Genomic DNA, 24,974 nt, shown 5'->3' on the forward strand with positions numbered 1-24,974 from the left:
TTCTGCTGTGGATGGGTGGGTGGGGTATTTGAAATACCTCAAATTGCAGAATATGCTACTGGCGACTGCACTCTAGTTTACCCTTGGCCCCAGAATCGTTGAGTGGCAAAGAGCTCAACAGTCCAGTCCCAAAAGCCTCTTAGCACCTCCAAAGAGCACACGTAGAAAACTGGACCACATATGGGTGAGGACAGAGTTTGGCCTAAGGCCACAATCAGTTGGGAACCAGGACAGGCTCGGGGCCAGGATGAGGGATGAATTCCAGAGGAGACTACTGAGGGAATTCACAGGTGGGGAAACTGAGGAAACGGATTTCCCCCAGACCGTGCTGCCCTCCCGGTCCCTGCGACCACGTGGCCCTACTCCCCACCCTCGGACGCCTGGTCACCTGCATCATCTCGAAGATGTGGTTGTCTTGCCCATACTGAGGCATTTCCGGAGGGATGAGGTGCGGGGCAGTGGTCGCATCCATGTCTCAGACGGCGCGCCGCTCCCTAGTAACTGGGTTGCTAAGACGCCAGACCGTGCGTCATCGCTGCGCGCCTCCGCTGGGGCGAGTCTGGGTCCCGGGTTCCACCGACTGAGGCCCCGACGCACAGCAGGCTCTTCCTCCCCAGGGCAGAAGAGGCCCCCCGACAGGCCACTGCGCAAAACCCCGAGACACCCCGAGGAGCCACAGCTCAAGTACCCCAAGACGGTGGCACGGAACAAGGATGTCCCAAGTGCTCACCCACCGTGTGTGGAATCCCACGACGCCCCAGGGTCCACAGCCTTTGATCCCCAGGGGCCCCCTGAGGGGGATTGGATCCCAGAAACCAGCCCTTGCTTTTGGTGTAGCCACCGCGTGGGTCAGGGCGCTGGGAGCTTAGGGCGCTGACCATCCTGCTTCCTGGACCTGTTTTCCCCATCTTTAAACGAACGACGCTGCGGCAGACGTGGAACCGGTGTCTGCAAAAGCAAAAGTCACCTGTCCTGAGGGAACTTAATCTCCTCCGGGCCATGTGACCTGATTGCCATGGCACCTGTGGTCACAATCGACCAAGGCCCGCTGGTCTCCGTGGCCTCGACCCCGCCCACTGCCGTTTCCGTGACCTGTGGAGGGCCTTCCCGCCCTCCAGGGGCCCACACACCCACGGAGGCACTCCAAGCTTCTGGGCACTCTTGTGAGGCGAAGGACAGTCCGAGTCAAATCAGGGTAAAGGGGGCTGGGGCGCCGCTTAAGAGCGGAGGCGGGGGGGGGGGGGTGGGCGTCGAGTTGGGGAGAAAGGTGGAGATGCCTTGGCCTAGAGAGAGGGCTGCAGCGGGAGGGATAAGTGTGGTAGCATGGAGGAAGGGGCCTGTGTTCTTACCCAGAAGAGGGACACACAGCCTCCTGGGACAGCCCAAAGTCCCAACTCCACTTGGACGTTGTGAATTTTACAGCTTTGCCCTGGGCCTCAGTTTCTAGCCTGAGCAGTGGGGTGGGAGGGAGGGGCACTAAAGCATTCCTCCCACGACTGCCCTAAGCATTCCACAGTGACCGGTCTGTGGGTCCTGCTATCCATAGTGATGGCTCTTTTCATCTTTAGACTAATCTCAGTCACACCTCAGTCACTTTGGACAGCAGTAACTCCTCTCTTACAAGTTTTATTTTCTTTATGTGTATGCAGGGTGGGACACAGGAAGAGCAGAGGCTGGAAAAGGGTGTTCGGATCTCTGGAGTGGGAGGTACAGGCAGTAAGCCATGAGATGAGGGTGCTGGGAAGGAAACCCAGCTCCAGATTCCCTCCTTTTGCAGAAACAGAGACTGAGGCCTAGCAGAGGGAAAGGTCTTGCCCAGGGGCTATGCGTGAAATCAGAGGCAACCCCAAAGCTGACAGCAGGCGTCCTCGTGTGGGACTGTGACACCTGGCCATGTGAAGCTGGCAGCGCTGCCCTCCACGTGCCCCATGACTGCTTCCTCAAAGGCCCCAGTCGACTTGTCAGCTGGGGAGGTATAGAAGCCTCCACAAAGAACACAACAGCCAAGCTGCAGCTTTGGGGGTGGGGTGGGGTGTGTGGCGTGTTTGAGTGGGCTTCCTGGACCTTTCTGAGGTGGCTTTCGTTCCTCCTCATTTATTTAAAGCCCTAGGCACTTTTCCTACCATGATCTAATCTTCTTTAGCAGCCTGGAAAAATACAAATCAATTAAAGCCTAAAACCTATGGGGTAATCATTTTTATCCTCCTTCCTCCCCCCAGAGAGAGAGAGGGGTGCCCGCATTCAGGCCTTTCATGCACTCTAATTTGGCTGCAGAGGCATGTGTTCAAGGGACAATCACTTTGGATAGCTTGTTACAGCCCCTTTTGTGACATTCCTGACGTGTGCATGTCACAAGTTGCTAGGATCAATGACTGAGTGAGGTTTGCTCTAGGGGGCTCGTGGGGCCACAGCAAAGCCAGTTAGCACTGTCTCCTCAGAGAACCCAGAAGCCCAGAGAGAGCGGCAGGGAGCCCAGCTCGTAGGAGACAGTCCCATGAGTGCTAATTCTCACTGCTCTGGGAAAGGAGTGGAAGTGAGGCCTTGAGTCGAGCTAGGCTGGACCCTAGAAATGGTTGGGTGACTTTTCAGATCCTTGGTAGCACCTCCCACCTGCTCCCTAGCAGCCACAGCCAAGCAGATGATGCCTGCCATCTTGTCTCTAAGGAGCGTGAGAAAGGGAGGAAGGGCCTAACTGAAGAGCCACACGGAGAATCCAGCAGGGATGTGACAGATCCCCACTTGCCCGCTTCCGGTGTGGTTCTAGCTTCATCCTCAGATCATCCTCTGTGATCACTGTGTTCCCTTGTCCTAAGCTGTGGCCCAGGGTCTCAGATGACGCATGCCCGACTCTTTCCCAGAACGCTGTGGAGCGAGAGGCTGTTCTCCTGTCTGTCTGCTGGCATCTGCCCTGCAGATGCTCCTCTGGCAGACTGCATGGCCCTGGCTTTCACGTGCTCACCCCTGCCCCACTCTGAGCTCTGCCCTGACCTCGTCCCTCTCCAAGAGAGTTTATCCAGGGCAGGGCCTCATTCATATGCCTTGTCCGTTGCTGCAGAGCCTAGCATCTGGACTGCATGTGGCACAGTGTAGGAAGGACCAAGTGTGGTGCTCATCCCCAGCCCTGGCCTCAGTAGTTCTGAATATCCAACTTGACCCAGGGGTCCCCTGGCTTGGCCTGTCTTACATCCCTGCCTTCTAGCTGAGTACACTGCCCACCTGCACCCCTTTTCTTCTTTCCTTCCTTCCTGTTTTGTTTTGTCTTGTTTTGTTTTGTTTTCCGAGACAGGGTTTCTTTGTGTAGCCTTGACTGTCCTGGACTCACTTTGTAGACCAGGCTGGCCTCGAACTCACAGCGATCCGCCTGCCTCTGCCTCCAGAGTGCTGGGATTAAAGGCTGCGCCACCACTGCCCAGCCACCCTTTCTTTCCAAGCTTGAGGTTTAATGCCTCCATCAGGAAGAATAAGCTCCCAGCAGCCCCTGCTTCTCTGGAGGTACTCAGCACGCCTGTGGCAGAAGTCCCCCATTGTAATGGGTAGTCACAGTCACTCTGGGGTGTGCTGTGAGTTAACACCACCTTCTAAGGTCTGGGGTCCCCACGTTCCTTATACCTGTCATCTCAGCCCATGTCCACCCCAAGGCTGGGTGACTGCTTTCTCCTCCTGTATGTCAGAACCCAAGCTCAGGCCACCTGAGGCCGGTAGTCAGGGTGGGACAGGATCTGAACCCAGGACTGGCAGTTGCAGAGCAGCCTCGGTTGGTTGTGCCAACCACAGCACTGAACTGCATGGGCAGAGGCCAGGCTGACAAGGCACACTGCTGGTCTCCCTGGACACCCACCATTGGGCCTCTTGGACTTTTCTAGGTTACAGCTTGAGTCCTTTGTAAGCTGCAAGATGGGGCAGGGCAGGACATTCATCTGTGAGTGGAACCTCAAGGGGCCCTGAATCTCAACAGTCAAAGTAGATATGTTAATGCAGTGGCAAAAATCCATTTAGAACAAGCCATTAACACTTAATAAAGGCAAGTTTATTATTACATGTTTTTCTTTTTGCCACAGGTTCTGGTAGAGAAAGACACAGTATTTCTCTAAAATTCTGTTATTTTATTCTTCTTCTTACTTTTTTTTTTTTTTCAAGACAGGGTTTCTCTGTGTAGCCTTGGCTGTTCTGGACTAACTTTGTAGACCAGCCTGGCCTCGAACTCACAGCGATCTGCTTGTCTCTGCCTCCCCGAGTGCTGGGATTAAAGGCGTGCGCCACCACTGCCTGGCTCTGTGGGCTATTTGTTCTTGTGGACTTTTTAAAAAAAGTATCTCTTTTCTCTCTTGAATGGATGCTGGGGTTTTCTTTCTTGGCACCCAACCCTTAAATTGTCTTCCTCCTTTCACCCTCAATCCTTTCCTAGTGTGTCAGAATTCAGGGAGGGACAAGAGAAAACCCACTAGGTCCATGTGAGCAATTCTGCCCCATGAGGAAGAGGCACACAGCAGATGCCCAACAAACAAGAATCTCAGCCTCATTCTCCCCTCTCCCCATGTCCACAGCAGGCAGAAGGCTGAGTATAGGAAGACTGGGGAGGGAGGGAAGAAGGAAGAGAGGGAAGGGCCTGACCTGAACCAAGCAAACCCAGGCTGCAGCTACTCCCGGGGCTGAAGCTGCTCCCAGCTGTTGGCAGACACCATGCGTGATCTGTTAAATTTGCATGAGGCACCCACTCATGCTTGGCACCAAGCCAACTAGGGCTGCAGCTACTCCCAGGGCTGCAGCTACTTCCAGTTGGCAGTGGAGCATCCACTTGGGTTAATGGGGTACAGTTTGGGACAACCCTGGGTCTCTGAAGGGCCTCCTCTAATCATCTCCAAGCTCTCGGATTTGCAGGCCAGCATCCAGAGGCCATGTTCTCCCATTCCCCCTGCTGCCATTTATTTTGTCACGGAGGGGCAATTCCAGCTTCACTGTCCTCACTAAGAAGCTGACAATGTACCTTCCTTACACTTGACCTTGTGTGTCTGGCCCCTTTACTTCCAGCATCTTGGAGTGGCTTTGGCTCATGAGACACAGGCTGGCATGCTGGAGCCTGGGCTCTTGTGTGCATCAGGAAGCCTGGGACCCAGGGGTCGGTGGCACAAACTCACTGTGACTCCCTTGCTTCTAGGTCTCCGACACATACCCACTGGAAGTTACAGGGTAGGGGCTGCTGGGGTCCCTTCCAGTTCTGACATTCCCTGAAGACTATAAGCATTGTCCCAGGTCGGTAAGCCGTGACAGCAGAGAGTAGGGCACCTTCTTCCCTGTCTGCTCATGGGGGAGTCTCAGTGCTCGTGGGCAGCCAGCATCAGTGATGGCCCCTGGGCTGCACTCCTTGCAGGTGGCTCTACTAATCAGGTAATGCAGGAAGGAGGCAACTTAACATAAGACAGGGGCAGAGTCTACCTCCATACTGGAAACCTGCAAACCCGAGGCCAGGGCTCCTGCCCCAAGCCCACAGCAGGAGACAGGGTCACACAGAACCCCCAGGCACCGACTCTTTTCTCTGCTTTTCTCACAAGAAGAATTGCCAGGCTCTTGTCAACTTCACCATAGTGGACATTTTTTTTTTAACTAATATGTTGCTGGTTTGGGGTCTTACAGCACATCCCTGAATCCCTGGTTCTGTCACAGAGAGCTCTGGGATGCTTGTGTGCACTTACACACGAGACAGTGTGTGTGTGTGTGTGTGTGTGTGTGTGTGTGTGTGTGTGTACACACCCTATGATCTGGAGGCACTGAGGACCACAGAAACTGTCCCCAGGTGAAGGAAGCCACAGCTCATGGCAGACTGTGGTGTCGTGGCGGGGTAAATAGACAAGAGTCAGATTTGGTGGACAACTTGAAGGCCCTGGAACGAGCATGCAGCTTTCTGGGACCTGCTTCCCGTTCCACAACCCAGGGACACACACGACATGTCTTTGGGAGGCTTCCCTCCAAAGCCGCATGGAGATTCTGGCCCAGGCCTTCAAGGTTCCCTCTTCTTCCTCCCGACAGACCTGTCCTGTGAGACCCGAGGACAACAATGAACGAGGTGAAAGAATCCCTCCGCAGCATTGAGCAGAAATACAAGCTCTTCCAGCAACAGCAGTTCACCTTCATTGCGGCTCTGGAGCATTGCCGGGAGAATGCTCACGACAAAATCCGGCCCATCTCCAGCATTGGACAGGTGAAGTCTGCCGAGCAGGGTGGAGGAGTATGTGGGGGTGGGGTGGGGCAGGATGCTCTTCCCAGCTCTGTCCCCTCAACCCAGAACATGGAACTGTGGAGCCCCAGAGAGGAGATTGTGTGTGTGTGTGTGTTAACTGGAATGGGGGACTCAAGAGTCCTTCAGTTATCCCTGGCCTACCAGACAGGTAACAGTGATTCAAGTAGGGGCCCAAGACTCAGCCAGTTTGGGCCTAAATCTATCTGCCACCTTTGTAGCCTGGGCCAGTGCACATATCTCACTAAACCTCAGTTTCCCCCACCTGAAAACATGTCAAATGAAAGCCGGGTGGGTAGTGGTGGCGCACACCTTTCATCCCAGCACTCGGGGGGGGGGGGGGGGGGGGGGGGGTATGGAATGGGGGCGGTGGGCAGAGGCAGGCAGCTGGCTGTAAGTTCAAGGCCAGCCTGGTCTACAAAGTTAGTTCAGGACAGCCAAGGCTATACAGAGAATCCCTGTCTCAAACAAAACAAAACAAAAAATACATCAAACGAAAGCATCGTGGAAAACTCTTGGCCCATACTAAGCACTCAAGTGTCTGGTGTCCCCTGCTAGACCTAGGTTCAGCACCAGGATTTGTTGGTGAGCAGGTAGATTGTAGTCTTTCTTGACAGATTCTACCACAAACTGGTAACTGGCCCAGATCACTGACGGAGGCTTTCTGGACACTTTTATTTAACCTTAACCTGTTTCTTTTTTTTTTTTTTCCTTTGTCTTGTTTTGGTTTTTTTTGTTTTGTTTTGTTTATTTTAAAGCATTTCTTTCTTTTTTTTTTTTAAAGAATTTTATTTTCTTATTATTATGTATACAGTGTTCGGCCTGAACGTACACCTGCAGGCCAGAAGAGGGCATCAGATCACCTTACAGATGGTTGTGTGTGAGCCACCATGTGGTTAGTGGGAATTGAACTCACTTAGTGCCCTTAACCACTGAGCCATCTCTCCAACCCTTAACCTGTTTCTTAAAGGGTGGGCTATTGACCAGGTTCATTCAGTGGGAGTTGGAGGTCTTCCAGGAAGTTCAGGCCCTGAGCCATGGGGCAGTTAGGAACACACATACACCCTAGAACTGGACCCTAGAACTAAAAAAGGGCACCACAAAGAAATCAAGCTCCCCTGAAGGATGCCTGTTTAAGGGGGGCTGGAAAGTGTGTGTGTGTGTGTGTGTGTGTGTGTGTGTGTGTGTGTGTTTGTGTGTGTGTTGGGGGGCAGGCTCCAAGCACCAAGGAGAAACAAGATTGGGGAAACCAAGCCAACATCCTTCAATATTATTTTTCTAAATTTTGTAAAAAAAAAAAAAAAAAAAGTCCTGTTTTTTACTTGAAAAATGCTGACCGCACGAAGAAAATGCATCCTTGCCACCGGCATCTGCATTCACCTTATCACAGTGGTCCACTGGCCCTGGCTTTCGGCCTTGAACTACTGAAAGGGCAGTTGGCCCAAGTCCCACTTACCTGAGCACCTGCATGGTGGGCCTTACCACCTCAAAGGATGACCCTGGGAGCCCAAAGGTGCCGCTGTGTGTGGGTGGTCACACTTGGATGCAGCCCCAGGCTCCTGGACAAGTGTGTTGCCGGAGCCTCTGCCCCATACAAGCTTGTGGGTGGGGAGCAGATCCCTTCAGATCACTAAGAAATGGAGTGATGGAGACTTTGGGAGTATGGGGGAAGCAGTTGTGCCCCTTTTGTCACTCCACGGAGAGTAGCAGCTGGCTGTAAACTGAGTCAATCGGTTTCTCTGTCCTTCCCTGGCATCTCACCTGGCCTGTGCTTAGACTCACAGTCCCTGGGTGGTCCCAAGAAACTGGCAAAAGACCACAAAGGGATCTCTACCCCCAACCAAGGAGGCAAGCGGAAAGCAGATCAGGGAAGCAGTGTTCTCAGCATCCCGCGAGGCTTCCTTTGGCAAGGCAGCCATGGTACCTGCAGTCATGTGGGGCTTGGTTGTGCGAAGAAGTCTGGTATGACCTTGTGCCCCGCCCCCACCCCAGCCCTCCTCCCACTGGAGATGGCCCCTGAATCTGGGTTGGAATAGAGACAATCTATCCACCTCATTCATTGTTCTTAGGTGGACAATAATTTCCCAAATCAGGCTGGGGTTGACTTTTTCTAACTCAACCCAATGGATTCTTACTTCTTTCTCATTGGTTTGGGTAAGTAAGGTAGTGGAGCCCAGGCCACTGTGTGAGGAGGCAAATCAGTCAGGCCACTTCTGTTGGCACCCAAGCAGGTCAATTCACTTGTCTGAACCTCTGTAGAAAATGAAGACTCAAAAAAGTCCCTACTTAGTGTGGAGAACCTAGGTGATTGAGCAAGGGAGATCAGACTTAGGAGCATTTGCTGCTGCGGTTTGCAAAGTTAGCTGTGTCTCATGACCTGTACATGCAAATGGTTCCTCTCTGGCATCAAGCCTATGATCTTGTGGGAGGCCTGGGGCAGTGTGCGCTGCCTCTCCCACTCCTAACATGCTGCCCTCTGCAGGTGCAGAGCTACATGGAACACTACTGCAATAACTCCACGGACCGGCGGATTCTTGTCATGTTCCTGGATATCTGCTCGGAGCTCAACAAGCTGTGCCAGCACTTTGAGGCCCTGCACTCTGGCACCCCTGTCACCAACAGCCTTCTCGAGAAATGCAAAACCATGGTTAGCCAAAGCAATGACCTGAGCATCCTCAGAGCAAAGTAAGTCCCTCCATGAGGCAGTCTCTGCTGAGAGGACAGGGACCTGTGAGCCGGCTCTCCCCTGCTGGCACAGGTCACAACCTCTAATCCATTCAAGTCCCAGCTCCCAACTACCTAATGGAATGTCTGGTCTAATCAAACTGACTTACAAATGGGTCACAGACATAGGAGGGCTAAAACAAAAAACAAAACAAAACAACAACAACAACAACAACAAACATGTCTCCTGTGACTTAGAACCAGACTAGGGAGAAGTTGGGACATCAAAGTTACACCCCCTGGGTTCCATGGCGACCCTGGAGATATCCAGAGTGTCACAAATCCGTTTCAGTGGGCTCTTTAGATGTTAGGGTAAGAAGAGTTGAAGGTCACAGCTAGTATTTTACAAAGGTGACAGGGGGTGAGGGGGTGGTGGTGGAGATGGATTATCCAGCCCCTGATCCTGGTGGTTGACAGCTCTTGAGCTCTGCACCGGAAGTACTTGGGGCCCTTGGCCTTGAACTTTTGAAATCAGAACACTTGAGGAAGGAGCCCGAGGTTCTGTGCATCTGGGTCTTACACCTCCTAGGCTGACCTGCTGTCCATGAGATCTGGTCCCCTCAGTAGGCCTCACCACCTGCTCCCTGTCCTGCAGGTACCCGCACGATGTAGTGAATCACCTCAGCTGTGACGAGGCCAGGAACCACTATGGGGGCGTGGTGAGCCTCATCCCTGTAGTCCTGGACCTAATGAAGGAATGGATCGCTCATTCTGAGAAGCTGCCTCGCAAAGTGCTGCAGCATGTGAGTGAGGTCCTGGGTAGCCAGGAAGCTGCTGCTTCTGCCAGACGTGACCAGACCACGGTTACCCAGCATTGGTTAGGAAAACACAAGTGTAGGCAGCTTGCACAAGAGAGCCTCATACATAAGGAGAAAAACAAAGGCTCCCGGAGGCCTCCCTGGAAACCACCCGGTGGGAAACTGTAACAGACGATCAATGTACTTACTTGGCTTCCACTGGTCACCCAATCTCACTGGGGGCCAATACACAATTGAGAATCTCTCTCTCTTGCTTTTCACTTCTACCATCTCCGCCTCTGACCTCTTTGTTGACGAAAGGGATCCTTACTCACAGAGCTACCCAAACAATCTGGCACTGGGAGGGCGTGTCCCACAGGGAGAGGGGGGAGGCACTCCGCTGATGCCCAGGCCTCCTGCCCACACTGTGGCCTTTGGCTCTGTAGTGAGCCAACTGGAGCAGGGGCCCACGCCAGCTCCTTGTCTCAACAAGGGCAAACTGGGGGCAAACCTCAGGGTCTCCCAGGAACAGGCCAGTGGAGGCGGTGGTGGTGGGATCAGAAAGAAGGCTGACCTCAGCGGGATTCAGTTACCTGGCCCAAAACAAGTTGGGAGAGGGAGACCATGGCAGAAGTCAGAATTCTGTTTTGTGACTCTTGAGCGAGACAACTGTCTACACGGCAGTCTAGTCTACCCACACTGTAAAATGTATATTCCTGGCGTCTCAGCTTGCCAGAAATAAGGTCTGACTGTTGGTTTTTCCCTTCACAGGGGACGACTTAGCTTCTGTACTGTTGCTTCCTCGGGGGGAGACATTCAAGAATAAAGTGTTCTACTGCTTCTCAGCCTGGCTCGGTTTCCTGGGATTTACCCCTGTACTTTTAAGACACCAAAGGACACCGGGTAGTGGCCACACAGGCAAAGGCCCCTCTGGGACAGCAGCAGACGTCTCTGAAGCCGAGCTGAGCACTTCCCTTCAGAGTGGGCTGCCTCTGGGAGGCTCAAGGCCACCAAGGCCAGCCTACAGGCTTCTCCAAGGGTGAACTCCCTGTCTGTCTGGTGAGAGACCTATTCTGACAACCAGACAAGCAAAAAACTGCCACTTCTCAGTCTCCTGCTACTAAGATGGGCAGTGCAGTAATTGCAGACATGTCCTGGTTGATGCACGGCCATGCAGCTTGCAACCCTATTTCTTCCCCAACTAAGGTTCAGGCTGAATGGTAGGGCTGGGTGAAGGAGGAATCTCAGAATTATGTAAAGGCCGCCTCCCACCCCTGCCCAGTGACTGAAGGGCAGGGGCACTGGGGAGCAGGTGGTAATGATGGAATATCAGAGACACAGCTGACCAGGACTCAGGTTGGCTTCTGCTGGGTTCCATCAGAAGGACTTGGGATGCAGACTTAGGTGGCCACACTGTTGGAGGAGGCCCTCTTCCGGGGCACGAGTTTAAGGCAGATGAGTTCTCTGTTCTCTAGTCCAAGTCCAGTAGCGACCGTACCACCATCCAGGCAGTCCGCCGTGCTCTGGACCATCTCATTCCACCCACAAGCCCCCAAGGCCAGCATAAAGTCACTCCACCTCAACACTGCAGAGTGCAAAACAATAAATCTTTATTTGTTCACAGTTAAACACAAGCAACTGCCTTGACATTTAGAACATTCTAAGGACAGCAAACCTTTGATTCCATTCACTGACACTGTACCATGCTCTCCTGCAGCCTGTATTTATGGCATCTGATGCGGATTGTTTGACATGCTTTTAGGATCAAAGTGGGGACATTTAAACCTTTTGAGAACAGGTGACTTTCATTGAACTAAAATGTTTTTTTAAAATCTGATTTGTGTCACTGATGGGAGGACCCCGCCCTTAAACTCCAAGTTAGCTGTATATGGTTCATCCATGATTGATTATAAAACTAGAGTATGTCTTAGCAAAACCTGCTCCCTCCATAATGTGTTTGTGGCCCACAGTCTCATGAAGGGTGACCACCAAATCTTCCTAGTGCAAAAACCCCTGCCTGCCTCTGACCCGCCAGAGCTAACAAGACAGCATCCTATCCTCTCCCTTCCAACACTGTGTGAGGTGGGGCAGGCAGAGGGACCATCCTGGAGCCCTTCAACTCCAGGGATCCTGCGAAAGACCTACTCCAGTGGCTCAGGCGGCCCACTTATCCAGAGGTGGATAATACTGGGGTTCTGGGAAGGGAAGGGCACTTCCCAGTCTCCATTAATTTCATTCTAAGACCAAAAGTGGTCAGGGTGCAGCTTCCGTGGTCGCTGCAAGTGCTCCTCTAGACAGCATTTAAAAACTCAGGGTGATACCAGAAATAGGAACACTGCTCCCCTGAACACACGCGGAATCACAAACTGGGAAGCTGAGCGGGAACAAGGGTCACAGCAGCAGCCCAGGGATGTGTTACACAGGCTAAACACAGGGGAATCAGTGACTCTGCAGCCAACTGGGGTGGGGTGGGAGGCCGGGGGGCGGGGGGAGGATGGAAGCACACACCACAGACCTCTGGCTGTGCACAGGGGCTCAGGCATCTTCGCACTGGATCAATGCACACAACAGTGGATTTACAGCATGAGCCTGGGGTGAAGACACAGCAGACACAGGCTGCCACCTAAGTACGGAGGGCCACTGGCCTCTGGCTGAGACAGACCGCATGTGTTGTAGCACAAGCTGAGCCCATGCAATGCCTGCACCGCCACCAGCTTGTTCACGGTATCTCCCACCCTTCCCGAACAGCGAGCAAAGTGAGCACCTTCCTGCAGTACTTCTGTTCACTCTTTAGTTCTTTCTGGCTTCCCGTGGTAGGTTCTCACTGCAGGCCCCGCCACACCAGTTGTTTCACCTCCCTCACTTTCTACATTTATGGCCAGCCTGAGCTCTGTGGTCAGCTCTCAGATCCTTTTATCCTCAACCACTCAGCTGCTAACATTTTCTCATTCTCCTCCAAGCCCTAGAGCCCACATATGCTGTAAGTGGCCTCGAGTCTGTGGCCTGTCACCCATGGTGCCACCACCACCCTGGCAAGTGCTTGGTGGCTTCCAGGATTTTCCCTGTGTTGTGGCAGGTTGCCTTCTAAGAAGGGTGACTCCCTGCTACCCATGGTCACACACAGTTGGAACCTTCTGCAGCTTAGTCCAGAAGGTCAAACCTTCCCTCCTGGAAGGGTCAGTAGAGCTGCTGAGGTTAAGCGTTCGCCAATGACAGCTGTGCTGCCAGTTCCAGGGATGCTCTTAGAGCCTGTCTCCTCAAGTTCACAGTCATGCTGCTCTTCGTCCCAAAGCAAATTCCTACAGACTTTAGGGAGGGCTACCAAACAGAGATGTGCGCGTAGCTCCTCTTGTAGGCACTGGCCCACTCCTCTACTCCAGTGGCATTGTAGAGCTGCTCCTAACAGATTCCTGACTGCTTGAGACCTAGCCTCCAGTCTCCTTGGGACCCTTGGCAAGCACAGCACACACTTCAAGCGATCAAAGGATGGCGGCCATTCAACCCCAACATTCACACATGCCTAAGACAGAACACCTACTGTTCTAATACCTAGGCCCAGGCCTCAGGTGCCTCTCAGAAGCTTCCATCCTGCCTGTAGCAGCATCAGGTGACCCCACTGACTCCCTGATGCCCTCACTGCTCTCTAAACAGAAGCCTCTGCCCAACCACCCATTAATCCTGGGGCCCTTTAAAGAGTCAATGTTTAGGTTGGGTACCCTCAAGGTGACTGTGGGCCACAGTCTCCCAATCTTAGCTGCAAAAAGCCTTGAAACTTGGGCTGGGTGTAGTGGCACACACCTTTAATTCCTGTACTCGGGAGGCAGAGGCAGGCAGATCGCTGTGAGTTGGAGGCCAGCCTGGTCTACAAAGTGAGTCCAGGATAGCCAAGGCTACACAGAGAAACCCTGTCTCAAAAAAACAAAACAAAACAAAACAAAAAAACCAAACCTAGAACTCATGCCACACAGAGTGCTCAGGTTCTATCATTGGGTATAGGAAGAGTCGGGCTGAAGGAAAGTGCTAAGGGCCCAAGGAGTCTGCAGAGATGCTGGGGTATACCGTAGCCTATTTCACCACGCTGCCACCTCCTCTCCCTACACTTCATCACTTATGCAGTCTGTTTTCTTTCTAATGGAGAGAAAATAGATCTTGGTGGTAGTGGGGAGGAGGGCAACTCTTAGGAGCTCTGTCCACCTTGACCTGCGCAATCTGTCTCCCAGTTTGTTCACCTGCCCTTTCCACAACGGATCGGGGAGAGCACACCGAGCGTTAAGCTTTCCTTCAGGCAGAGCTAAATGAAAAGCATGGTGTCACTGAATCTCACACTGAGTGTCCAGGGCAGATGGCTGCCCTCTGCTGGTCTGAGAGTGGTCTGTGGCATGCCCTCCTGTGGGCTGGCTGTCCGTGAGCTATAGCACATATGGGCTTGACAGGTCTCCAGCCAGCACTGCCATGGTGACACAGAGTTTCACCTGACTTAGGGATGCTTAGGATAGTTACTGCCACACTTAAGACTCTCATCCTCAGGCTGGAAACTTCCATATGCAGTAAGACTTCGTACCGTTAGTTTTTTGTTTAGCTTTGTCGTACTTAAACCCTTCTGTTCTTTATATATTAGACAGAATAAAATCAAGAAAACCAAGCTCAAGGCTCCTTCCCAAGTCTCCTTGCCTGGGCCAGAATATCAGGCAACAACTCTTACACTTCCAGCATTTATTTCAGGAGCATTGGTTGAGTTTGAGCTCTCTGTCACCAATGTGTTCTGACATGGCCGATGTAACCTCTCGTGAGCCATGAGGGCAGGCAGCAGGTACAGGCCACTGGCCTTTGTCGGCCCTCGTTATCAGACTCTGGGTTGCTCTGCTGTTCCTAACAGAAGTGTTTGACATGAAGCTCCAGGGAGAGTCTCTCCTGCAAAGTCAGAACCAGTGCAAAAAGTTTCTATAACCTACTGCAGTGCAGCAGCCCCAGCCCGAGAACGACCATCACATGAGCTCTGAGGAAAGCCTGACTCTGCCGAGCCTGCCTGCTGCAGCATCACCAAGCAGCTGGACCCGAGGGGAGGCAAACAGCCTGCAGGGTGGAACCATGGCTCAGCTAGGCAGGGCCAGCCAGAGGCACACTTCCACGTGTGCATGAACCCTGGGTGCCCCTCCTAGTGGCCACTCCCCACTGTCTGCAAATTGTGGGACGACCACCTACACACCCACCCAACCACAGGCAGCATGGTGCCAGCATTCAAGCAAATACCAAATAAATAAGAGGTAGTGGGGTAGAGGGGTAAGAGCTTTCCAGAGAGTAAGGCAGTGTGGGCCCCACAGTGCCAACCGCACTGTCAAAACAACTGGCATTCTCACAGAACCTTCTAGGAAGCATATCAGAGCTGCCAAGAAAAGGCAGGGGTGCATGAGCCAGTTTCTCTAGATCTGTGGCTTAGATGCTGAACTTGGGAACCAAGAAGCAGTGAAAATGCACCCATAAAGACAATCAGCTTTGCAGGCTACATCCTCCTGGAAGGGACAGCACTGGACTTACCTGCAGTGTTACCAACTACCTAAGAGCCACTCAGTTATCTGAACCTCAGGGAAGCAGAGTGGTGTGTTGGACCCAAAGATGAAATTTGGCCTCATATTGCACAGGTTCAAATGACACAACCATTTGGTGGGAGGAAGGAAGAAAATAAAGCTACAAGGGACGCGCACAGGCCCTCAATGAGTACACACTGCTGGGTAAATGAAGGAGGCGGGGGTGGGGTGAAGGAAAGCGTCTCGATGCCAGACCCAAAAACCAGCATCCCACATTCTGCCCTCTGTCAAAAGGACCTCTGTCCCATTCCCACCACACAAGCAGCTGCTCAGACCCCAGAAACAGAAAAGCCTAGAACGTGCATTCACACCTCCTGTTCTGTGCCAACAAAGACGCAAATGAACACTGACGGACCCTGCTCAGCTGTGCTCATGGAGAGTCTCGTTATAGTCCATGATGTGGAGCTGCCCCACACTGTCCGAGTTTGGGGAAGATGGGTGTGGGGCGTCTACACTCAGAGGAGTCTTGTTTTCCGTAGCCGAGTCTTTGCCCAGTTCTGTCTTTAGGGTCTCAGAAAGGCTACTGCTGGCCACACCATCCTCATCACACTGGCTCTCACTCTTATTACGGAACAGCTCCCGGGCCTTCATGCCCAGGAAGCTCTTGGAACTAGGAAGTGAGCCAACCGTCGTGGGGATGCTGCTGGAGGGCTCGCCCATGGTGGTTTCCCACCGGCTGCTGAACCTCTGGCTCGGGGGTTTTTCTGGAGTGGAAAGCCCACTGCTGCTGCTGCTGCTGCCTCCAGTGACTCTACCTCCACAGCTGGCCCGGGTGCCACTAGGCCTGGAGGTCCTGGTCTCACCGTTGTGGCCAGAAGCCTCTTCATTGCGTCCTACCAAGGAATCTGAGCAGCCATCACTACAACAGTCGAGCCTGTAAAAAAGCCAGATGTAATGCAGTTGGTAACTGCAGGACTTCAGAGGAAACATGAAATCACACTTCCTGCCCATTCTTTAATTAAAAACTTCACACGTATGAGTGTGTGTATGTGCGCCATGCGTGTATCTACTCCTTACCAGATTCCCAGATTCCCCAGGTGCTGGGAACCAAGCCCAGGTCCTCTGTAAGGGCAGTGCTCTTAATCACAAAGCCATCCCTCCAGCTCCCTGCTCTGTTTTGAGGTAGTAGATACAAGCAAGAGTCTCACTTGAAGCCCAAATGACACATGGGGTCATACAGGCTGGCAATTTGCAATGGGAAGGGCAGAATGAGTGATACAAAAGGAGATGGCTCTCTGTGAAGGAGGAGCAGGGGACGGTGGCCTGGCTGGTTGTTACCGCCCTACTGTGTGCAGCCTCCCCATTTAAGGCACTGCGGGCGGAGCCTTCCACAGAGCCCTGACACAGCTGCTCTCACCTCTCCTCCGCTGCTTCTGCAGCCTCTGCTTTGTCCTCTTCTAGTTTCTGCAGGCGGCCATCTTTCTCCAACCTGCCATACAATTCTAGGATCTCCAGCTCCAACACCCGGGTGATCTTTCTCTGAGCCTCATACCTGCCCTCTGCAGCCAGCAGCTGTCCACTGAAAGACAGGGATCGGTTCAGAACATGGGAGGGGCCCCACACCACCCACACCTTTCCAGTGAGTCACCTCGCCTGGCTCTTGACGTCCTCAAGGTATTTCTTCTGCTCTAGGAGAAGGTGGTCTTTCTTGGCCAGAAGAGATTCCAGTTCCAAAACTCGCCTCTGTGAGGCATCCAGCCTCTGGTTCTGCTGGAGTAGGTGGCTTCTGTTTTTTTCTAGGTCTTTCCGATATGCAGTTTTCATCATTTCTACTTCCTATAAAAAGGTCTGGAGTCATTACTTGCAGACAAGTGTGCAATTCCCCCTACTGAAGTGTCCCTCTACTTAGTGCCCTGACTCGGTGAGTGAGAAGACGTCCTGACGAGTAAGGTGGCTGGGCATCTTTGATGTCTGCCCCTAAGGAGCCATCTAAAGCATCAAAAGACAAGTTGTACAGCAGATAGCACAGCACGTTGATGAAGGCAGATGACTGTGAGCTCCCTTAGAAATACTGTCAGGGCTCTGTGAAAGAAGCTGTATTTACTGTCTGCAGGGTGTATATAGTACCAGTAAAAAAGATACAAAAGTGGACCATCGCTTTAGGTGAATGGCACTGGGGCCACTTATCTTCTTTTTACCCTTTCTCCCTCTTCTATTAGCGGCTGAGATGGTGTCACAAAAGGAACATATCTGCTGAGGAGAAGCAGGATCTTTAGGCCTGAGTACCTGCCAAAGTTTGTTGACCAAGTGACGCAGGTGGCCCACCTGCATGGGAAAGCCACAGTAAGTGTAGACAGACATGCCCCAAAAGGTGGAACAATTGTTCCTAACAATTGTTATTGTGTGTTTAGCACACATACCCTACACACACACATCGACACCATACAAGGTTTTCAAATGGAGCCTAAACTGTAAGTTACAAGGAGGTGACCTTTCCAGAAGGCATTAAGCCTGAAGGTTGACCAGTAAGACAGGTGTTTCCAGAGTGTGGAAGGCAGAAAGGACTGAAAACACTGCCCTCCCAGCTGTGCCAAATAGCTCCCGTCAACACAGATGACTTCCGTGACAAAGGCGGCATAGTCACCCCCACAGCTACAGACCTCACCAGCCACACATGTTTGTTGAGTGCACTGAGTGTGGCATGTGGGGTCTTGTCATTACTCTTAAGTAACACAGTTTAGCAGCTGCTTATATAGTGTTTACTTTATATTAGACATTTACACACGACCTAGAGATGGTTAGATGAATTAACCATCTGGAAACTTGCAGAACCCTAGAACCAACCCTGCATAGCAATAGTGACAACTGCTCTTATTTATGGATACTCACACAAGCAATTAAAACAGCAAGCCCCAGACATCTCAGTTACCTTCACAGCCTACCCCTCCTCCATGGTCCTGAAGAACAGCAACCCAGCTCCCCAGCCAGAGGTAGATCTGGCCTACTCAAGGCCCTCACAGGCTAGTAACAAGCACTACTCAAACCCAACACAAAGGAAAATAGGATACAAAGCACATAGAAGGTTTTGAGAAAGGTTTTTCTCACTGAGAGACAGCCACCCATAGGAAGGGAGCACCACGGTGGTGGCTTGTGAGGGCTGAGCGTGGCTAGTAGCAGGACAAGGCTAGCCGGTTAAGATGGCAGGGGAAGTGTGCAAAAAGCCTGGCTTCCTCGGACTGGCCCCAGAGTGTCACTTTGATCAACTTTGAATTCTCCTGCCTCAGGACTTTCTGTCAAGTGAAGCAATAAAACTGTATTGTTAAGCAAAACTGTTGGTTTTGTTTTGTGATGTACAACAGAAGGCATCCCAGCTAATGTGAGTGAACTTCCCAACTCATAACTGTGAAACTGCTCTCAGGCGGGGCATGGCTGCTGCCAGTCTCAGGATCCAAGTAACTGAAGCCATTCCAACTATGTGTCCTTTCTGTGGAGCCATCAAAAAGTTGTTGCAGCAGCAGCCAGACATGGTGACAACACCTTTAATCCTAGTACATGGGAGGCAATGACAAGTGAATCTCTGTGAGTTCAAGGCCAGCCTGGTCCGAGAGTTTCAAAGCAGCCACACAGGGAGATCCTCTGTCAAAAAATAACAAGATGGCTCTGCAAGCTCTTTAGGGGCGGGCCCTTGGGTCTGTTCCCCACCTCCTCTGGGAACTCTTCTGCTTCCAGGGTAACTCACAGTTGGATTCTAGATAGCTTCATCTTTGACACCCTCCAGAGTTCGAACTAGAGGTTGAGAAGGGCTGAGAATTAAGAAGCAAATGGACCATGAACTATGTCTCCTCACTTCTGAGACAACACTTTTCACCTGGGGACCACAGATGACATTGCACAGGGCCTTGAGCTAAGAGCACTAAAGGCACTTGATGGAGGAGCAGTGTCACACACAGCGCCAGAGTACACCCTACTGAAACTCCCGAAGCTCCTTTGCTAACATGCCCAAGACTGACTGCACAGGGACACTCTGGCAAGCACTGCTCTGCATGCTGACACTAGGACTGAGCAAACATCGGCAGGACCAGAGGCACAAGGAAAAGGAAAGGAAACAGCATGGGTGCTGGGCAAAGCAGCCCCAGGCACCGTAGGTCCTCAACGGGGTGCTCAGCAGCGCTGGCTGCCCACTTCCCCCTCCCGCCTGCTCTGCAGCAGTCACATCTTATGCTTCAATGTATGGGGTGTAGAATCACTATGGAAACAAACCTCTGGACCTGTCTGTAAGAGATTATCTAGACTAGCTAGCTGAAGTGGCAGCACCACCCAATAGGCTGGGGTCCCAGAATGAATAAAAGGGCAAGGTGAGCTAAACACAATCTCTCCCTGCTTCCTGACTGTGGACAATGGGCCAGCTGCCTCACACTCCTGTCACACCTTCTCAGCCTAGATGGACTGGACCCTCACACGGAGAGCCAATAAACTTTCCCTGGTTTCAGTTACTTCTGTCAGTTTTGTCACAGATATGAGAATAGTAACTGACATTCATGTACCCTGGACACCCTGCTAAACAGCCCCACCACGGCACAGGCCTGCTGCATGTCTTCCCACGGCTGGACGCTGCTGTGTGGTTAGGCCTGCCTGGCTGCTCTGCAGAACATGGGGCCAGGCAGTGAAGCTTTGTGTCTCTCAGTCACATACCTTGGTGGTGTCAGGGTGCTTGCTCTGAAGCTGCTCCAAGTACAGCTCATTGACCTCCCCGAGCACCAGGAGCTGCCTATTCAAGAACTCCATCTGCTGCTGCACCGACTCACTATTGGAGAGCTGCCAGACGGAAGTGAGATAGTGCACGTTCAGCACGGCAAAGTAGCCAATGGACAGTGACACTGACACTGACTGTCAAGGAGCAATGCAATGCAGGGCAGAGTAAACCATTCCCACTGAGTCTGTGGCTAATGGGGAAGAAGGCACCCAAGGGCAGCAGAAGCTCTTGGGTTGTGCTTTACACAGAAGCAATTATGGATGCATTTCAATGCAACTAGCCCAAGAACACTGAAGCAGAGGCAGCTGTGGAAGACAGCTCCAGTGAACTAACCTGTTCTTGAATACACATGACACAGATTTCACTAAATCCCTATAGGGAGTCACAGCTCAAAAGCCTTAACAAACTTCATAAGCAAGGTATTAAAAAGGGCTCCGTGGGATGTGCCTGGCCCCAGCTCAGCAGGCGCTTTTGTTGTGAGAACCATCTGCACTGGAGGTATGCTGCATTTGGCAGTACCCATGGGCCTTACCCGCTCACTGCCAGCAACACCAATGTCTCCAGACACTGCCAAATGTTTCCTGGGTAGAATCGCTCCCTGCTGGATTGCCAGCACAGACACACAAGTAATCTATCTGTCTGGCCTGAAGCAAGAGTCAGCAGATGAGGTCTAGTCTTACCTTCTGCGAAACCTGGCTGAGCAGCAGCTCAGTGTGGCACACCTTGTTGTTAGCTTTCTTCAGCTCCACCCGCAGCTCCGCAATCATGTTCCTGCAGTCCTCCAGCTTTGTCTACCAAAGAGAGCTGGCTGTCAAGTTATGAGAGCAGGACAGGCACAGCCACAGGCCAAGGCTGAGCTGGGGCTGCTCGGCTCAACTGCTCTCTTGTCCATCAGTATCAGATGAATTTTAGATGAGAGATTTGAGTTTCTTACCACTTAAAATAAGAGGGGGAAATCCCAAAGACCTGACCCCTATAGTTCCAAAAGTGCACGTCCCAGGCCAGGTGACCACACAGAAATGTGACCCAGATTTTTCATTCTTTTGAGGGGACCACAGCAACATCTGTAGGACATCATGGGAACTACCGATTAGTTGGTAGAGATGGTCCCACATGCCTGTGGATAATGCCACATCCTGGCAAAGCTGGGCTTTTAGTGGCTTATGTGATTTAAAAAAAAAAAAAAAAAAAAAAGCTATATGAGAAAACAGAGTGGAAGAGGAAATGAAGGTGTCACTGTTTACTGATTCCAAGACCAAAACACTGTGTGATACCAAGAGGGTCCCTTGATCTTCACAATGAGAGCTGTTTAATAGGGAAGTCAAAAACGTTTTAGATGCAGGTATGTTGTTTGCCAAGAGGAATCAACCTCACTGAGCAGTGGTTCTCAACGTGTGAGTCGCAACTTTCAGAAAACACGTTATTTCCAATGTTCTTAGGAACCCCAACTATAAGTTTATTTTCATTGTTACCTCACAACTGTAATATGTGTTTTCCAATGGTCGTGACCCACAGGCTGAAAACCCACTGGCTTATGGCAACACTGCATTGTTTCTTTTGGTTCCAGGGTGTTGGGGACACTAAGGAAACTTCTGTCTGCACTAAGATCCATCCAGCACGCAAAGAGCAAAGTATTCACCTCAGGCAAGCAGAGTAAGGTGAGAGGACAGAGCAGCTGCCACACCCGCTCCTGTCACCTGCCTACCTGTAGCTCCTGACTCTGGTTGTAGAATTCCTCTCGGTCATGCTGCAGTTGTCTGATCTGGCTGTGCAGCTGGGTCACCATGGTGTCACGCTGCTCCTGAAGCTGGCTGTATCGGGCTTGCTCTTTCTGCACACTCACCTTCCACATCTGAATGTCTTTCTCTTGTAACTTCAATTGATCTTTCTAGCAGAGCCAGAGACACCATCATTTTAGAGGCTACCCAGCACAGGCAGTGACACAGTCAACACACTGCCTGGAATCCTAATCACACACTTATGGGTCTGTTGTCTCTACTGTCAAACGCTGCCCAAAGTCCTCATCAGCACATGGAACAGCGCGCCGCTGATACTTGCTGAAGTCCTCACTGCCTGCCGAGGAAGACTCTGAACACACACTGCTGTGGTCCTCTGGGACGCTGCGCCCTGACAGAGCACCCAGTGTGCCAGGTAGAGTTCACTAGAATGACTCACACCACAGGGTACAGCACAGGCTGCTGCAATCACTTACTGTCTACAGAATGGGTAAAAAGGCATCACAAGGCGTAAGGTAAGTCAGGTGTAGTGGTGCACATCTTTAATCCCAGCACTCAGAGGCAGAAGCAGAGGCTGGCAGATGTCTGTGAGTCTGAAGCCAGCCTGGTCTACATAGTGAGTTCTTGTTCCAGGTCTATAGGGAAAAGACACACAAGCAAACAACCCTCCCCCACCACAAAAACAAAACAAAAACCCAAAAGACTGAAGGTAAAAACCAACATTCAAGCCCAGATCCGGCTGGCTTCATGCCCTGACATCAAACAACTTCAGCTCTGCGCCATGAAGCAGCTTACCAACAAGGAAAAAGCTTTTTTGACCCTTTAGATTCATGGGCAATGCCAAATAGTCACAAAAGGTCATTTGTTCTCATGATTCTTGAGAGCTTGGGAGGAGTTCTGAGAGTCAGATGTGCACACCTGCACCTCACAGGCTAAGTGCCTGCCCTCAGCTGGGACTAACGACGACTGCACTCTTACAGAGCAGCTGCTCTCTACAGCCACCGTGTGGGTGGACACACCCTGCCTGCTCACCATGGCCGCATTGTGCTCCTCCAGGGCTGCTGCTCGGATCACCTTGCGCAGGAGCCTTCTGTTCCTGAGTGCATGCTGCTGCCGCTTGAACCGCTCGTACAGCAGCTGATTGTGCAGTAAAAGCAACTGGTCTCGAAGGGTCCGGATCTCATCTGAGGGAGGAGAGCCTGATTTTAAAGCAGAGGGAAGGTGGCAGAAAGGCCTTTTACACATAGTTCTACCAAGGCCCTCCCATGTGCCTCACTTAAGGAACCTAACTCTTGGGTCTTGGAAGAGAGCCCTGGCCAGGAAGTGCTGCTATGCATGCATGGGGGCCTGGTTTGATATCCAAAGCCCATGTAAAAAGAGGCTTGCTAGCCAGATAACCTCGCTATACTTGCTAGCCTTGGGGCTTGCTAGCCAGATAACCTCGCTACACTAGCAAGCTCCGGACCAGTGAGAGACCAGGTCAGTGAGAGCCTCTCTCGGTACACAATTCTGACACTTCATAGCATGTGAGCTCCCAGCACCGAGTGGAAGACTCTTCTACTTTCCTTCCCTTTAAAGCATCCAAAGGTGGTCCCAGAGGCGGGCTTCTTAGGCAGGAACCTGGCCATGGAGGGAGTTCTTACCTCCCTTCTCTCTGCACTGGTCCCTCACTGCTGGCCTTCCAGGGAGCCGTCCTAGTACTTTCCCACCAAGAGATCTTTTCTAGGGAAACCTGGTGCTCACTTTTTCACTAAACTCCTAAGCTCACAGTACCTGCCACTCCTTAAAAATATGAAACACTGACTGTAACCCTTGGGATCCTCTCACCACTGGAGACAGAAAAGGGAAGGCCCTTCCTGAGGGCACCCTTCAAAGACAGAAAAGGAATGGGTGTGTCTGATGTGTGCTGAAGCGCCAACTTTACCTCCAAAGTGAGTCCAGTCAACAGACTTGCTGGGTAAGGACAACCTAGGAAAAGATTTTATAATAAGTTACTGATCTGACCTAGAAAACATGAATCTGGATGTTTTATTGGTCGTGGTGGCATCTTGAAAAAAGTCTCATGCAGCCCCGGCTGGCTTTGAACTTGCTATGTAGCCAAGGATGATGTTGGACTTGTGACCCTCTAGCCTCCACCTCCCTATGCTGGGACTGTAGGCATGGGCCACTCTACCCCATTTATATGGTGCTGGGCATCAAATGGAGGGTGTCATGAGCACTAGGCACGCACTCTACAACTGAGCTGCATCCTCAGCTAAAAACATAGACTTCTAAGTGTAGCAAAGTCAGCTCCACTCTTGTGGTCAGCATCTGCAGTGGCTTAGGAAAAGCTCTCAAACTCCAGGCCTCCACTGAGCTGGGAGAGTCTCGGTTGGGGCAGGCTATTCACTGCACATGACTAGGCCTCAGCCCTAGTACTGAGCTCCCTGCTTAATGGCTGTGTCCCAGATCTGCTCTCCAGCCACCCTCTGCAGGGAAACTGCAGTCCTACTCACACACAGAGTCACTTTCCCTGGACAAGCTACTGTCACCCTGTGCAGATAAATGGAGGTCATTTACCTGACTCCGATATAACAAGTTTCATTTTATAAGTGCAGTTTTAAATATTACAATTCTTCTCAAATTCCACCTATGGCATTATATAGAAGAAAGGTAAAAACTAGCCAGGGATGGTGATACATCCTCATAAGCTCAGCTCTTCAGAGATCATAGGAGGAAGATCATCAGTTCCAGGCTAGCCTGGGCTACATAGTGAAACGCTGTCTCAAAACAAAAGATTAAAATAAAATTTCCTAAGAACCAGTGACAAAAGGATCAAACTCAACTTGGCCAGGTAATTCTTTCTCCTTCCATGGAATCCTCTGACATGGTTAAAAGAAAGAAAAAGAAACAAGGATGACTGAAAGCTGCCTCTACTCTACAGCAACCACGAGCTCTGTAGGGCACCTGCCTCCTGAACCTGTAGAGAACGCTGACTGCCACATCTTTCCCCAACAGCACAGGAAGAAACGGAAAGCTCTGCCTGCAGAGGGACACGCTGAGGTCAGTATTACTTAACTCAGTTTTAGCGTCTGTTTTTCAGAGAGCAAATGTGCATCCACATAGAACAGAGACTTATTTACATATGGACACCAACATTTCACAGATCACCCAGGCACACGTGCCTGTGCTCTACACATGGAAAAACAACAGAACAGAAGGACGTCGAAGGAAACACAAGAGAACCAGCTGCCCTGAGTACAAGTGGAAAGGGGTAGTCCTGCTGTG

At 51.6% G+C, this 24,974-nt stretch overlaps 3 protein-coding genes across 13 annotated transcripts in view; 1 reads left to right on the top strand and 2 right to left on the bottom strand.

Moving 5' to 3' along the window:
• Ak8 (adenylate kinase 8) overlaps positions 1-777 on the bottom strand; it is a 115,337-nt gene extending 114,560 nt beyond the window's left edge. Inside the window, exon 1 of the mRNA XM_051166763.1 lies at positions 389-777. Within this exon, the coding sequence (XP_051022720.1) occupies positions 389-472 (84 nt within the window). The 5' untranslated portion in view covers positions 473-777. The remainder of the gene's footprint in view (positions 1-388) is intronic.
• Positions 778-998: 221 nt separating this feature from the next.
• Positions 999-10,541, top strand: Spaca9 (sperm acrosome associated 9). Of its 2 annotated transcripts, XM_051166379.1 has the most exons (5): positions 999-1,195; positions 6,025-6,196; positions 8,715-8,917; positions 9,552-9,699; positions 10,465-10,541. In XM_051166379.1, exons 2-5 carry the CDS (start codon positions 6,053-6,055, stop codon positions 10,474-10,476), a joined length of 507 nt encoding a protein of 168 aa, XP_051022336.1. In that variant the 5' UTR covers positions 999-1,195; positions 6,025-6,052; the 3' UTR covers positions 10,477-10,541. The 2 variants fall into 2 exon arrangements, with proteins under 2 accessions (XP_051022336.1, XP_051022335.1); XM_051166378.1 differs by lacking the exon at positions 10,465-10,541 and having other exon boundaries at positions 9,552-10,073.
• A 4,890-nt stretch (positions 10,542-15,431) lies between these two features.
• Tsc1 (TSC complex subunit 1) overlaps positions 15,432-24,974 on the bottom strand; it is a 46,001-nt gene continuing 36,458 nt past the window's right edge. For 9 of the 10 annotated variants that reach the window (XM_051166994.1, XM_051166996.1, XM_051166993.1 and 6 more), the window contains 8 exons: positions 23,632-23,675; positions 22,740-22,906; positions 21,677-21,859; positions 20,652-20,762; positions 19,911-20,033; positions 16,867-17,054; positions 16,636-16,797; positions 15,432-16,152 (listed from right to left, as the gene is read on the bottom strand). In XM_051166994.1, the coding sequence (XP_051022951.1) occupies positions 15,639-16,152; positions 16,636-16,797; positions 16,867-17,054; positions 19,911-20,033; positions 20,652-20,762; positions 21,677-21,859; positions 22,740-22,906; positions 23,632-23,675 (1,492 nt within the window). In that variant the 3' untranslated portion in view covers positions 15,432-15,638. The remainder of the gene's footprint in view (positions 16,153-16,635; positions 16,798-16,866; positions 17,055-19,910; positions 20,034-20,651; positions 20,763-21,676; positions 21,860-22,739; positions 22,907-23,631; positions 23,676-24,974) is intronic. The other variant, XM_051166999.1, reaches the window with a different exon arrangement.

The sequence above is a fragment of the Acomys russatus genome, chromosome 24, assembly GCF_903995435.1.
Source record: "Acomys russatus chromosome 24, mAcoRus1.1, whole genome shotgun sequence".
NCBI lineage: Eukaryota > Metazoa > Chordata > Mammalia > Rodentia > Muridae > Acomys > Acomys russatus.